At 38.7% G+C, this 15,824-nt stretch overlaps 1 protein-coding gene across 1 annotated transcript in view; it reads left to right on the top strand.

Moving 5' to 3' along the window:
* The window catches only part of DCDC1 (doublecortin domain containing 1), a 428,530-nt gene that overhangs the window by 385,586 nt on the left and 27,120 nt on the right, over nucleotides 1-15,824 (top strand). Inside the window, exons 27-30 of the mRNA XM_052652176.1 lie at nucleotides 807-977; nucleotides 9,136-9,321; nucleotides 11,357-11,560; nucleotides 12,878-13,079. Of these exons, the coding sequence (XP_052508136.1) occupies nucleotides 807-977; nucleotides 9,136-9,321; nucleotides 11,357-11,560; nucleotides 12,878-13,079 (763 nt within the window). The remainder of the gene's footprint in view (nucleotides 1-806; nucleotides 978-9,135; nucleotides 9,322-11,356; nucleotides 11,561-12,877; nucleotides 13,080-15,824) is intronic.

The following is a 15,824-nucleotide window of genomic DNA, read 5'->3' as shown; positions in this document are numbered from 1 at the left end:
TCTGTCAGTGGGATTCTCCAGGCAAGAATACTGCAGTGGGCTTCTAGTCCCTTCTCCAGGGCATCTTCCTGACCCAAGGAATGAACCCTTGTCTCATGCCTCTCCCACAATTCAGGTGGGTTCTTTACCCACCTGAAAATATAGTGTACTCATATTTTTAAAAAAACCTTCTTGGTAGTCAATGAACTGTAAATTAAAATATCAACGAGGTACTATTTTTCATTTATTAAATTTTCAATGCTTTGGCAAGAGTGTGAAGAGACCATTTCATATAATACTGATTGAAGTGTAAACTAGAATAACCTTTCTAGAAAAAATTTTGATATAATAAAGCTTTATATTATACATCATAGTTTTTTAATGATCTTGTTCCTTTATTAGCAATTCTTCTTTAAGAGTTTGTTCTCAAAATGTTATGGATTTACACAAAGATTTTATGATTGTTGGTTGCTCTTTTGCTTATAGTAAAGAAAATTTGAGAAACAATCTACATGTTTAACTGGTGAATACTGGTAAAGTAAAATACCCTAAGATCAAATAAAATATGTATACTTTAAAAAAACCCAAAAAACTACTGCAGTTATCAAATTTTGTGTATTTTCTGATTCCATTCTTTTAATAAATCAGAGTGCAAGTATATATGAAATATAATCATCCAATATCAAGAGTAGTTATCACTACATAGTAGAGTTTTGAGTAATTATCTGTATTTTCTGAATTTATGCAATGAAGAGTAGGATTGCTATACACAAATCATAAATTCTTCTACTTGACTCCATATTTTTCTCTCTCCTTTTTTTTTTTAGAAATACAACCCACATAACAATGGGGCTTCTAATCAAAAGTGGAATTACATGAAAAGTACGAAAGCTTTTATGGCCTTTCATAGCACTTCACTGGATAAAGAGGTCACAGCTGCAAACTATGCTGGTGTTTGTACATCTTCTGTGATTAGAGAAGAAAAGGTTGATCAACCAGTAAGTGGTTCATCCTTCTACAAAAAAGAGGAGGGAGGGATGGATTAGTTTAATAAAGCAAGAAACTTCTTTCCCCAGAAAACCTTAAGTTCACACAAATTAAACACTGACTTGTGAATGAAATCAGACTCTGATTCTGGTCAAGAAAGAAGGAAGGAATGTTGATGTTACCCTCGACTTATATTGTTTCACTGACTCCCTTCACCATCATTGACTTCGCTTCATCATCACTCACTAGAACATGCATGAAGGAGGATAATGGCTCCCACTTCACTCCATAGGTGTGCTTGCCACACTCGATACCACTCCACTCCAGAAAGCATGTTAAAATGCCAAGAATGGGGAAAAGGGATAGTTAGGGAGTTTGGGGTGACGGGTCCACAGTGCTATATTTAAGATGGATAACCAACAAGGGCCTACTGTGTAGCAGAGGGAGCTCTGCTCAATGTTATGTGGCAGCCTGGATGGGAGGGGAGTTTGGGAGAGAAAGGATAGATGCGTATGTATGGCTGAGTCTCTTTGCTGTCCTCCTGAAACTATCACAACATTGCTAATTGGCTATACTCCAATACAAAATTAAAAGTGTTAAAAATGCCAATGATTGTAAGTGACTTTATATTACATTATACCAAGCTTAGGGCTAAGCATGGTGTACTCTAAGTTTTAAATAATTTCGAAAGTTTGGTACTTTAGTTTTTATTATTAAGGAATTGTACCATGTTTTATAGATGTCTGAGATATTTGTGGGTCGAAGCACCTTGCTTTGGTTGATAACCACTGGCCTACAAAATATTGAAATCTCATCATATATATTACAAGACCCTGCAAGACCCTCTTTACTCTGCTCCTCAAAAGTCTCTAAACTTGCCTACTGCTTCTTCACTCATGCTTCTCTGGCTCTCCTGAATAAGAGATGTTAAACGTATCATACCATTTTGCATGTCTCTGGCTTCCACTAAGCTAACCCCCTCTGACCTTTTCTCCTTTGTCTGTGATCTCCTAGCTGTTAGCTAACATGCAGCCAAAGAGTGCTGACGTCATGTTAAAAAAAAATTGAGTCAACTTGAAAAGGCTCCAAAGATAAGACAGTGTAAGCATCAATATGACTACTGAATGCATCGGATTGACATACATTAGATATGTTCATGCTGACATTAAGCAACAGCAACAGCTCAAGTGGTCACAATTAGATGATGCTAAGAAATGAACCCATTACTTTTAAAACCAGTAAATGAAGAATCAAGCTCTTTTTTTTCTTTCTTTATGAACCATACCTCAGGATAACAATATAGTTGACAAGGAGAATCTTCACTTCATAGAAATATCCCAGATAATAAATGAATGAAGTATAAGGAAATCAGAATATCATTATGTTATGAACTTTAATACATTAATGGATCTAGGCAGTGACCATCATTAGCTACTAACACTACAAAAAGAGTCGTAACAGTTGCCCCTTGATAGAAATGCATTGTACCACTTATGAAGCGTTCTTGTCCCCCAAAATCTAATTGGAGGAAATATGCAATGAGTAATTACAATAAAAGAAAAAAGAGAAATGAGGGTCATAAGGGTTCAAAGAGACTTAGATATTTAACTAATCATAATGTATTGATCTTATTTTGATTGTTTCAAATAAATTGTAAGAAAGTGAGAAAATCGTAGAAATTTGAATACTACCTGAATATCTGATTGTATTATGGTTTTATTATTAAGTTTAGGTATATTATAGGTATGATAGAGTTCTTATTTGTTAGATAAGGATAAAACCTTCCAATTTTCAACATTTCTTCTAAAAGATGAGAACTCTCCTTTCCTAATAGTTAAGTAATAACCTATCTGATAGAATTAATGTGGTTAATTTGAAAAGTACAGTAATATATCAATTCTGGGATTCTCAAAAAAAAAAAAAAGGTTTATCTCTCTTAGGTCTGGGGAAACCTACCCTCTGCCCAAAGCCTCCAAAAAAGTAGTTAGTTTTTAACCTTTTCAGAGGTACAGACCTCATTGAAAGTCTTGTGAAATTATGGATGTTCTTTTCCCAAAAGTGCACATGTGTAAACAAAAAGTTCATAGTCTCCCCCTTGAATTCCAGTTTAGATTTAGAGTAAGAGCTTCCTTGCTAGACCATGTTTGCTTGGCCAGTTTAGAAAAAGAAAATTAAAATGAAGTAACTATTATATGCTAGAAAGCTACTGTATATTATATACTGATGCAACTTTATTTTTACATAGATGATATCATTTAAATAATAAATAACATAAATAATAAATATTAATAATATCAATCAGTATCAGTTCAGTCACTCAGTCATGTCTGACTCTTTGCGACCCCATGAACCGCAGCATGCCAGGCTTCCTGTCCATCACCAACTGCCGGAGTCTACCCAAACCCATGTCCATTGAGTTGGTGATGCCATCCAACCATCTCATCCTCTGTTGGCCCCTTCTCCTCCTGCCCTCAATCCTTCGCAGCATCAGGGTCTTTTCAAATGAGTTAGCTCTTTGCATGAGGTGGCCAAAGTATTGGAGCTTCAGCTTCAACATCAGTCCTTCCAATGAACACCCAGGACTGATCTCCTTTAGACCTCCTTGCAGTCCAAGGGACTCTCAAGAGTCTTCTCCAACACCACAGTTCAAAAGCATCAATTCTTCTGCACTCAGCTTTCTTTATAGTCCAACTCTCACATCCATACATGACCGCTGGAAAAACCATAGCCTTGACTAGACAGACCTTTGTTGGCAAAGTAATGTCTCTGCTTTTTAACATGCTGTCAAGGTTGGTCATAACTTTCCTTTCAAGGAGTAAGCGTCTTTTAATTTCATGGCTGCAATCACCATCTGGAGTGATTTTGAAGCCCCCCAAAATAAAGTCTGACACTGTTTCCACTGTTTCCCCATCTATTTCCCGTGAGGTGATGGGACTGGATGCCATGATCTTAGTTTTCTGAACGTTGAGCTTTAAGCCAACTTTTCACTCTCCTCTTTCACTTTCATCAAGAGGATCTTTCGTTCTTCATTTTCTGCCATAAGGGTGGTGTCATCTGCATATCTGAGGTTATTGATATTTCTCCCAGCAATCTTGATTCCAGTTTGTGATTCTTCCAGCCCAGCGTTTCTCATGATGTACTCTGCATATAAGTTAAATAAGCAGGGTGACAATATACAGCCTTGACGTACTCCTTTTCCTATTGGAACCAGTCTGTTGTTCCATGTCCAGTTCTAACTGTTGCTTCCTGACCTGCATACAGGTTTCTCAAGAGGCAGGTCAGGTGATCTGGTATTCTCATCTCTTTCAGAATTGTCCACAGTTTATTGTGATCCACACAGTCAAAGGCTTTGGCATAGTCAATAAAGCAGAAATAGATGTTTTTCTGGAACTCTCTTGCTTTTTCGATGATCCAGCAGATGTTAGCAATAATATCAATAAATTATTTAAATTAAGATTGATAAAGAAACTGAATCATTTATTCACAGTATCTATTATATATATCAGTTCAGTTCAGTTCAGTCACTCAGTCGTGTCTGACTCTTTGCAGCCTCATGAATTGCAGCGAGCTAGGCCTCCCTGTCCATCACCAACTCCCAGAGTTCACTCAGATTCACGTCCATCAAGTCAGTGATGCCAGCCAGCCATCTCATCCTCGGTCGTCCCCTTCTCCTCCTGCCCCGAATCCCTCCCAGCATCAGAGTCTTTTCCAATGAGTCAGCTCTTCTCATGAGGTGGCCAAAGTACTGGAGTTTCGGCTTTAGCATCATTCCTTCCAAAGAAATCCCAGGGCTGATCTCCTTTAGAATGGACTGGTTGGATTGCCTTGCAGTCCAAGGGACTCTCAAGAGTCTTCTCCAACACCACACTTCAGAAGCATCAATTCTTCAGTGTTCAGCCTTCTTCACAGTCCAACTCTCACATCCATACATGACCACTGGGAGAACCATAGCCTTGACTAGACAGACCTTAGTCGGCAAAGTAATGTCTCTGCTTTTCAATATGCTATCTAGGTTGGTCATAACTTTTCTTCCGAGGAGTAAGCATCTTTTAATTTCATGGCTGCAGTCACCATCTGCAGTGATTTTGGAGCCCAAAAAAATAAAGTCTGACACTGTTTCCACTGTTTCCCCATCTATTTCCCATGAAGTGATGGGACCGGATGCCATGATCTTTGTTTTCTGAATGCTGAGCTTTAAGCCAACTTTTTCACTCTCCACTTTTACTTTCATCAAGAGGCTTTTGAGTTCCTCTTCACTTTCTGCCATAAGGGTGGTGTCATCTGCATATCTGAGGTTATTGGTATTTCTCCCGGCAATCTTGATTCCAGCTTGTGTTTCTTCCAGTCATTATTGACCAAACAAGCCCCATGTTGTAGGCCATGTTTGTATAAGGTCAAATGAACAGGTCAAATTAGTCATTTCAATAAGTCACGGAGATTTTATAGAGGAAAAATATCAGGCAAACCAGTTGCTTGGTATTCTGTGTACAGAGCCAGCTGTTGACTTGCTCAACTTTTAAATTCCGTTTGCATCCTGTAGACACAGACTAACCTTTGGAGCTACCCCCACATATTTCATTTTTCCTTTCCAGCAGCAGTTTAAAGTCTGTAGTAAGCTTGAATGAATTAACCAAAAATTCAGTTTACATTGTGTATATGCACCATTGCCAAAGTAAAATAATTTGGGGAACATAAAAATAGTCAGCAGCCCCACAGTCATGGCAATCGATGTCTTAATGATTGAAAATACATTTTCTGGATGCTTTCAATGGGCTTCCTTAGTGTAATAAGGAATATCATTGGCACATGATTTATCATGAAGTTCATGTTTTTCTGTACAAATTATTCTGTGTGAGTATTCATTGAATTCCATCTGAGAGGAAATATGTTAATTTTCTGCCCCCAAGTAATTTGTAGGAAAATGGAAATCAGATGTGCATGTAGAGAAATTCATAGTGGAACTTAAGAACTGCATCTTGAATTAAGGTAATGTTCAGTATTTAAATAGAGTAGACAAATATGACAAAGCCCAAAGCTTGGAATCAGAAGTCACAGCTTTATGTTTCAGCTCTGCCACATACTACTTGGGTATCCTTGAATTAAAAACCCCTCTCTGAGCTTTTGTTTTCTCATCTGTAAATTGAGAATGATGCTATTAACTCTGGCTGTACTTAACTTTTAGCCTTGTGACGTGCTTGGTCACTTAGTCATGTCCAACTCTTTGCAACCCCATGGATTATAGCCCAGTTCCTCTGTCCATGGGGATTCTCCAGGCAAGAACACTGGAGTGGGTTGCCATGCCCTCCTCCAGGGAATGTTCCCAAACCGGGGACTGAACACAGGTCTCCCGCACTGCAGGCGGATTCTTTACAATTTGAGCCACCAGGGAAGTCCTAGTCTTGTGAGGAACAAAGCAAATTAGAGAGTGAATTTTAAAATATTCATACATATTTCAAAGTAGACAGACTAATTCAATGACTTCTCATGTACCTATCATCCAAATTCAACTATTATCAATGTTTTGCAATGTCTACAAATCCTAGACATGATATCATTTCTCCTAATACTTGATCTTGCACGTATAAAAATTTGAACATTTTCTTACGATTATAATCATTATGCCATTGTCACATCTAACAAAATTAACGATACCTTTTTTGGCCTCCAGGGCTTCCCTGGGCTCAGATGGTAAAGAATCCACCTTCAGTGTGGGAGACTTGGGTTAGATCCCTGGGTTGGGAAGATCCCCTGGAGAAGGGAAAGGCTACCCACTCCAGTATTCTGGCCTGGAGAATTCCATGGGCAGAGGAGCCTGGCAGGCTACAGTCCATGGGATTGCAGAGTTGGACATGACTGAATGACTTTCACTTTCATTTTTAAAAAGATTTTTGACCTCTTGCTGCTGCTACTGCTGCTAAGTCGCTTCAGTTGTGTCCGACTCTGTGCGACCCCAGAGACAGCAGCCCACCAGGCTCCTCCATCCCTGGGATTAATGCCCTGTTAATAATGAAATTTCCCAGTTTCTCCTAAACATTCTTCTTATGGTTAGTTGGAGTCAGGATTCAAACAGAATCCCTGTGTGCTACTGGTTGCAGAATCCATCCTATAGAAGACCTCCTCTTGTTTGGATTTGTCTATTCACTTCCTGTGGCATCCTTTAACCTGTTTCTCTGGCTCCCATAACTCCTATAAGAGAGATTTAACACTGCAGTTTAATTATATTTATATTCAGCTCTTTTTTGGCCATGAATCTTCAAAGGTTTTACTGTGTGTTTCATATTTATCACTTATGCAGGAACACGGTGTAGATTTTCCATTTTTAATGGTAACGGTTATCCACGGGTTCAGGTGATTACAACCTAATCTCACATCAAAGAACAATTCCCAATGACTTTTCATTTAGTGTTGCCTTTCTGTGATCATTGCCTAAATCAATATTTTCATTAGAAGTTTCAAAAGGGTCAATTTTGTTTAATTCTATTACTTTTCCCAACATATAGTAGCTGAATTTTTCAGGTAAGGAAGAACTTTACCTCTTCAGCTAGGTATTTGACTGCCTAGAATTATGGTTTGTAAAGGATGGTAGGATAAATATTTGTTCTATATAACTTACCTATTAGAATAGTATAGCAAATCACCTAAAATGTTAGTGGCTTAACTATTTTATACCCTGAGTCAACAATTTGGGCTGGATTTTACTGGGCAGGTCTGCTGGTCTTTCTGCACTGTCAGTAATTTGACTGTGGTTGTTTGGTCGTATACCAATAGTTGGTGGTTCTAGGGTATCTGCATGGTCAAATTACATGACTGGTGTTTGACAGGCTGTCAGCTGGGGGGCCTTGGTTCTCCTCAATGCTTCTTTTGTTCCCCATTCAGGAATTAAACCTGGGCTGTCGACAGTGAGAGTGCAGTGTCCTAACCACTGGACTGCCAGGGAATTCCCTCCTCAAGACTTCTTAAGTAGGCTAGCTCAAGTGAGCTCACACTGTGGGCTCAGGCTTCCAAATGCAGCCAAAAGAAAACAAGCTCCAGTGTGCCAGCGCTCCTTATGCATCCGCCTGCATCACATTTGCTAATGCTACATTACCCAAAGCAAGTCATGTGACCTTGCCCAGATTCAAAGAAAAGAGGAAAGGAGAAGGAAACTATTTCTTGATTGGAGGAGCAGCAAAATGACATTTCAAAAGGACATACAAACAAGAATAGGATGGTTATATTATGGCCGTCTTTGCAAATAATCTTCTGCACTTTCTAAAGGCTGATTTCAGAGTTGTAAATTGGTGCATTTTCTTCCAATGGACTCCAATAAGAAGTGGTTTTATTTTTATTTGTTTGTTGCCTTTTTTTTACTTATATTTTTAACATCATTATGAACTCATGGGATTTTACATATTCAAACATATTTGAAGCTTTTCAGTTATCATTTTATTTTGCCCCCAAATTGCCCCACTTTGAGCCAGTGGAATGTTTATCATGGTGGCTCCTGTGTCTTTTTTGACATAATACCTTTACTTTGAGATGGCTTCTATTTTTCTGGATACTACAAGAGACCTTGCTTGTCTAGGATACAGTAAGTCCCCTACATACGAATGAGTTCTGTTTCAAGAGCACATTCATAAGCCCAATTTGTTCATAAGTCCAACAAAGTTAGCCTACACAATCAGCTATATATTATTATACTGTAACAGATTTATAATACTTTTTACACAAATAACACATGAAAAGCAAACAAAAAATAAAGGAAACATTTTTAATCTTACAGTTCAGTACCTTGAAAAGTACAGTAGTACGGTACAACAGCTGGCATACAGCAACATGTTCATACCTTTGAATGTTCGCAACTTGAAGGTTCATATGTACAGGACTTGCTGTATATCCTGTCCCAAATGTGGAATGGGCCATTCCTCCAAGAAACTCTGATTCTGAATACAAGTTATACTTATCTATATTGAACTGTCATTGCCTCCGGGCTTTTTCAATCAACAGTGTTTGGAAATAATGTGGTTTTAAGAAATATAATAATTAGGGAGTGAAATAATGTGCTCGTGTTGTGATTTCAAATTTAGCATTTGGAGATTATAACAGTGCTTTATTGTATGGCAAAATATTCTACAAAATGCTATCATAATTTAGATGCATCCAAATCAAATCATCTTTATCCTTTTCCAGGGATATTATTACCTCTCACCCAGTGGAAAGAAGAAAGCGATGCTCTGTTTGGCATGTGGACGATCCGTGAGAGCAGAGAAGGGACTGGAACAGCTGCTTCCAGGGCTCCCATTCTTGTGTGCCTCGGCCTCCGAGACCCAGAAGCCCTTCTCACGTGGGCCTTTCAAGGTCATTGATGTGACCAAGGTGTGTAATGATCTGAGCTCTGCTGATACATGTGTGGCATGAGTCTGGAAACTTTGATGCATTCGTTATTTGCCTTGCACTCAAGTTCATCTCCACTCATCTAATTCATCTTTTACTGATGCCCCTTTACCATTCCACCTGCATTGATTTCCTTTTCCCCGTCGTCACTTAAAATACATTGTCTGTTAATAGTTCGATACACACTCTGAAGTTAATTGGGCACTTCTGAGGCTTTAATCATCTACTGACACCTTGCACTACTCTCCGTGTTGCTTTTAGATGAGAAAGTAACTACAAATCTTTACTTGGTGGAGCAGCTTTTTGCCTCCATCCATGGAGTAAACTCCTTTTATGCTATTATAGAACATTTCAGGGCTCATTTGATGTGCTGTTGTTAATGGCTCTTCAGGTTGGATGCCTGAATTCGTGCATTTGTGTCTGATACTAATCGCATCATGGAGGAAAAAAGTCTCTACTGCTTTGCTGTTTTCTTAATTTAAAGTGGCACCATTCAGTTGGGAGATTGGGATTGATCTATAGGCACTGCTATGTATAAAATAGATAAATAGTGAAAACCTCCTGTATAGCACAGGGAACTCAGTGCTCTGTGGTGACCAAAATAGGAAGGAATTACAAAACAGAGGGAATATAGGTCTACGTATGGCTGATTCACTTTGTTGTAGAGCAGAAAGTAACACCACACTGTAAACTAACAAGTAAAATTTTTTACAAGAAACTCAAAGGCAAAGTCTTAGAACATGGTACTAAAAGCGACAATTTGGCATTAATAAACATTTTTTTTTAAAGAGTTAAAAAAAAAAACACAAAACATGCTTCCCTTATCAAAACCTATCCCTCTGAAGTATTTATGAATGTGAGTTCTTTTCTAGTTCTTTTCTTTCTTCTTCATTCTGGAGCCTTGTTTAAAATCTATATTTTCACAGTATTTTCAAAACCTCACTAGTTTACAACAACATTATACAGTCCTTAATCAAAATGATTCTTGTAGTAGCTTTTTTATGTGTATTTCATTCTGGTCTCCATATCAGTTTTCCATGTATGCTTTCTTCTCTTTCAATGCCATCAATCTGGTTTTTTTCTTCTTCTTCTTTTTAGCTAATTAAAATAAAATGATATATCAAAAAAATTTTTAAATGACACCTTTAAAAAAAAATCCTTTCTTTCAAGTTTAGAAGCAAGTAGAACTAAAGAGAAACTTACACACCTATATAAAAAGGAGCAGTTCTTTATGGGTAGGAACCTTCCACCTGGTCTGCTCTTCAGGCTGGCCCAACTTGTTCCCAGATCGCCGTCCTCTCTGCCCTAAACCTGACACAGTTATGAGACACCAACTGAAACCTCAGTAACTCTGAAGGAGAAGGGGAGTCAGTCCTCCGGGAAAGCCTGCAGGCATTTGGCTTTGCTGAGGTGATAATGGGGTGGTGTAAAGGAGATGGGGGGTGGGTGAGCTGATTGAAAAGAATCCCCAGTGTTACACCATCTCAGACACAGCTTTTCCCTCAGGCCAGCTTCTTGACTAAGGATGAATAGGGAAGGTGAAGTGTGGTGTTTACCACCCTGATTGCCACGTGGTTAAGGCTACGCTCATTCCCCTCCCCATACATCAATATCTGCCACCCTAGGATGACATCATCCTAAAGTTAAAGATTCAGAGAATACCTTTAGTCCTGCTGTCCATTGCTTCATCCCCAGGCTCTCTCTGGCCCTGGCATCCTTCTTCTCCAAGGCAAAGTAGAAAACAGGAGAAGGCCAGAAACACAAGCCAGAGTCCCAAAGTCACCTAGAGGCTCAGTGACAGGGCTGGGAGGAGAACCAAGGAGTCTGGACCTAATGTCCTTCTGACTACAGCATCAAATACCTATATGATATATGATCATATGAAGTGAGCATTTCAAAATTTAGATGCTGCATGCATGTACAAACACAAATTAAAAGGCTGAAGTATAACAACATAACACTAAAAAGAAAAAAAGTTTGAGTCAATCTATGTTGTTTTTCTTTAAAAAAAAATCAGACTGATTTATCTTCTCGTGAGGCTGAAAACACTTTGAGTTATTATGAAGAGCATCTATTATCTTTACGGATGAAGACCTGCACGCAAGTTGTATCTCATTGTGGCATGGCAGTTACGAACCAGAAGGCAGTGAAAATAATTGCATACAAAAATGGAGATGGATATCGAAATGGAAAGCTAATTGTGGCTGGAACATTCCCCATGGTAAGTGGCTATCACTTAAATGTTTCTCGCATCCTTAGAGGCAATGATAATGGTGATTCTTCTGACAAGAAAAAAAAAAGCAGCGGGATTGAGTGACAAATATCCTAGACCAGTTTTACCCATTTAAGCTGATGAGATCAAGATCTCTGTTTTCTTAAAGATGTTCTTTTTGATTGTATTTCTTTGGCTATAGACTTAGAAAAATGAGAAAACAGAATACAGTTTTCAGATTGGCTCCAGAGCAAAGAAGGGTAAAAAAAAAAAAAAAAGGCAAGGGGAAGGCAAAGCTACCAGAATTTCTTCACTCTTGTGACAGACAGAAAGCCTTTTCTTCCTTTGCTTTCCCACTTCAAGTTGTACGTCATCTGAATATTTTGAGATCCCACCTCATTTATCATCTGGAGAAGCTGAGCACTTGCTTGGTGACAGGGTTATTTTCAGATTGGAGAAGCAGGAGTTGTGCTAGGAGGGAATATGTGGCTTCTGTCTTAGAGGCTGTTCCCCACGGTCCTGGGGAGGATGGAGCATTCCTGGGGTCCAAACCCAGCTTTGTCCTTCAGTTGCTTGGTAATGGTCTTATGTCTGTAGGTTCTGGCCAATACCTTTATCAATGTATTTTATATGCAATGTTAAATATGATGGGGAGTTACCCTGGAGATTTCTTTGCAAGTATTAACACATACACACACACACACACACACACACACACACACACACTCATACACACAGTTATTCACTCACCCCTTTGATTGAGTCTGAAGAGATTTTTTAAATGAAAATATTGTTGCTCAGTGGTCTAGGTAAAGGACAGAAGTCACCAGCTCCAAAATCCACCCTGGGACCCTAGCTTTTGTGGTCTTGGGGAAAAATGGTAACCTTTCAGCCCAATTTCCCATCTGCCAAATGGAAATAATAATATGTCAGTTCTTGGTTTGAAAGTCAAGGACTCATTTATTTTAAAGCAGCTCATCTGAAGTGTTGGAATAATTTTATTCACTATAAAGCAACATGGTTGAAAGTCAATTTCTAGGTTAACATTTCTTAGGAAATAAATACTTCTGATGATAAAATGTATTAACACACATCAGCTGCTGCGTTCAATTTTTGGAGCTAAGAATTTTCACAGCTGGACTGGACTAATTTGTGAGATTACATAGGACAATCTAATATCAAAAATCATCTCTAATCAAAGATCAAGTTGGTAGTTATTGCTTTCTATTTTCTCAAATTAAAGAATTGTAAAAATAACACACTCTGCCTGATTATCCCCAGTTCTACCACTGTTTCCTCTCAGTTCCTTATAGTCTGTGTTTTTAGCTGCTTACAGAATGTACAGAACAACTTGGTCTGGCCAGAGCAGCCTCCAAAATATATACCAAAGATGGAACCACCATAAGTTCCTTGCGCAATCTGGTTTTATGGGCTATGGATGAATCTTTTATTCAGAGAGATTCTGAGGAACCAAAGGAAGAGGCAGACCCTGTTGGAACCAAAGAGACACCTGTTAAAAGTATGAAAGGTTGGTTACATGCTACAGGATTTAGCTGATTCTACTTATGTTGGTCATATGAAAGTTATATATACGTCTTTCATTCAGTCACTCCTTTGAGAACTAAAAAAATCACAGGAAGCTACTCTTTTATGAAATTCTCTTATCATTTTTACCTTGCAGAATACTAAGAACAAAATTTTTTAATGCAAATTTGGTTTCAGAATCAAGACAATAAACAAATTTCCTGGTGTTTATAAAATATGTTTGACAGTTTGGCTACTTTGTGCAACATGAGCAGGTTCTGTTTTTCTTTTTAATTTTATAATTTTTTTTGAAAATTTATTTTTAATTGGAGGATAATTGCTTTACAGTGTCATACTGGTTTCTGCCATACAACAACGTGAATCTGCCGTTAAGTGGTTCGGTTCTTAAATTCAGAATCAAAACCAGCTGATCACCACTTAAGAAAGCTGGATTAGATCAGAGCAAATCTCTTCCCACGATCAGAAGAGAAAGTATCCTCTCTACACCTGCTGTTCTCTGACTCCTCTAGCCTGCCTCTGCCCATCTCCACTGCTCCTAGAAACTCCCAGAAGCACCAGCAAATGTCCCCGTAGTGCAGCTCCTAGACCAATGTGTTATACTTATCTGTTTACATCTTTGTGCATCTCGTTAGACTGTGTACAACTTGAAGGCAGGGCCTATATCCCCAACAATAATTGCTACATGAAAAAGAGTCTTGCTAGCAGTGATTCAGCAGTTATCATCCATTGTAGTATTGAGAGGCATGGCTTCAAGGTTAAGAATGTGGGTTTTGGACCTAAGACTGTCAAGGTTCAGCTCCTACCTATCACTTGCTAGCTGAATGATCATGGGTACTCTCTGTCCCTCAGTCCTCTCATTTGTAAAATGAGAACACTAATAGACATGTGAATATATATATATATATACTCATTCAGTGCTCATAAATATGAATGTATATTCCCAAGAGTATATATGAATATGAATACATATACATATGAATGTACATCATTTAGATCAATGCTTGGTTGATGCTCTACCAATTTAATGATGTTAGTTATCATTATTGTGTGTGGGATTAAGGAAGGAAAACCCACTCTTCCGCCTATGTGTCTCTTCTTTATTCTCATACTACTATCACATTCATCAGACATAAGACATGTGGAATTTTTTCCCCACACCAACCAACTGTGAAACACTAGCAGCATGTCCTACAATTTAACTCGATTCTGACACTATCTACCTGGAGATAAGGTCAGATCTCACAGGTTAAGGGTGCAGTCTCACAACACTGCTCCCTGCTCACCCATTTCAGATGTCCAGACCTGTGCTTCTGACTGATTGACAATAAATTGGAAGTTCCCATGACACCCTCCTCGGGTTCACTTAATTTGCTAGAGCAGCTCACAGAATTCAAGAAAACCGTTTACTTACTGTTTGTCCATTTATTCTATAAGGGTATGATGAAGGGTACAGATAAAACATCCAGATGAAAGAGAAGCATAGGGTAAGGAAGACTCCGTGTTCTCTCTGACACTCCACTCACCACGCACCTCCATGAGCTCACCAAGCCAGAAGCTCTCTGCACCCTGTACTTTGGGGTTTTTCATGGAGACTTCTGAGAGGGACTAGAAGTGGAACTAATGATGAGCCATGTAGGCAGGATTCATCATCAACTCCATTTCCTGTCCCTCTCTGAAAAACAGGGAATAGGGCTGACACTTCCAAGTTTCTGAGCATGGCTTGGACTTCCTGGTGACCAGCCCCCATCCGGAGTCCACCAGGACTCATCTCATTAGAACCAGAGAAACTGCTAGCATCCGGGAAACTCCAGAGAAGTCTGGAGCTCTATGTCAGTAATTAGAACAAAAGCTGACACTAGTGCTCTCTACCACTTAGGAAAATGCAAGAATTTGGGGAGTTCAGTGCCAGGAACTGGAGGCAGAGACCAATATTTTTTTCTGATGATTTTATAATGATGTTATTTGTTCTCTAATGCATTTTAAAGAAATAACTATGTGAACATTTAATGCCTAGCTGATCACTAAAGTATATAGTTCTGCCTTTATTTGGCACATGGAACCTCTGATCTCCAGGTTCTGGAAGATTTACAATTTCGAACATTCTTCTTTCAAATTCTTATTTAAAACCTGGTTGGAAATAATGGGATTTTGAGCAGGTCTACCAAAAGAGTATGACCATCCCTTCCCCTCATATTCTAAAGGTTATCCTTGAATCATTCAGGTGCATTAGATTAGCTGGCCGTCTCCTTTACTGAATCATGACTTGGAGTTATGCCATTAGTTTGCTTTGAGGAAGTTAAAAGAAACAGACATCAATCAAAAACTCAGTATCAGGCTTACTATTAATATAAAGGTGATAGTTAAGGACACTGGCTCTGGAGGTAGATGGCCTGGATTCTAATTCTGATTCTGCCCCCACCTGGCTATGTGATGAAGTCTCAGTTATTGTGCAGAGGAGAAATGAACCTACCTCAGAGCATCATTTTTAGAATTGTATGAGATAATGTAGGTAGAGGTCTTAGTGAAATGCCCAGTACATAGTAAATTCTCAGCTTGTGTTAATTTGTATAGAAGGATACTATTAGCTGAATGACAAATAACCCCTTTATGAAGATCCTGAAGTGTTTCTCTCAGATCTCAGGACCTGGAAAAGTGTATTTTGAGGAATTCATCTCTTTCTGTCAGCCATTCATATCTTGAAATGGTGTTCTCCTCTTTGCTTTAGCCA

The sequence above is a fragment of the Budorcas taxicolor genome, chromosome 15 (genome assembly GCF_023091745.1).
Source record: "Budorcas taxicolor isolate Tak-1 chromosome 15, Takin1.1, whole genome shotgun sequence".
Taxonomy (NCBI): Eukaryota; Metazoa; Chordata; class Mammalia; order Artiodactyla; family Bovidae; genus Budorcas; species Budorcas taxicolor.
The sequence above is the reverse complement of the archived record's forward strand: the minus strand, read 5'-3'. Positions and strand labels throughout refer to the sequence as shown.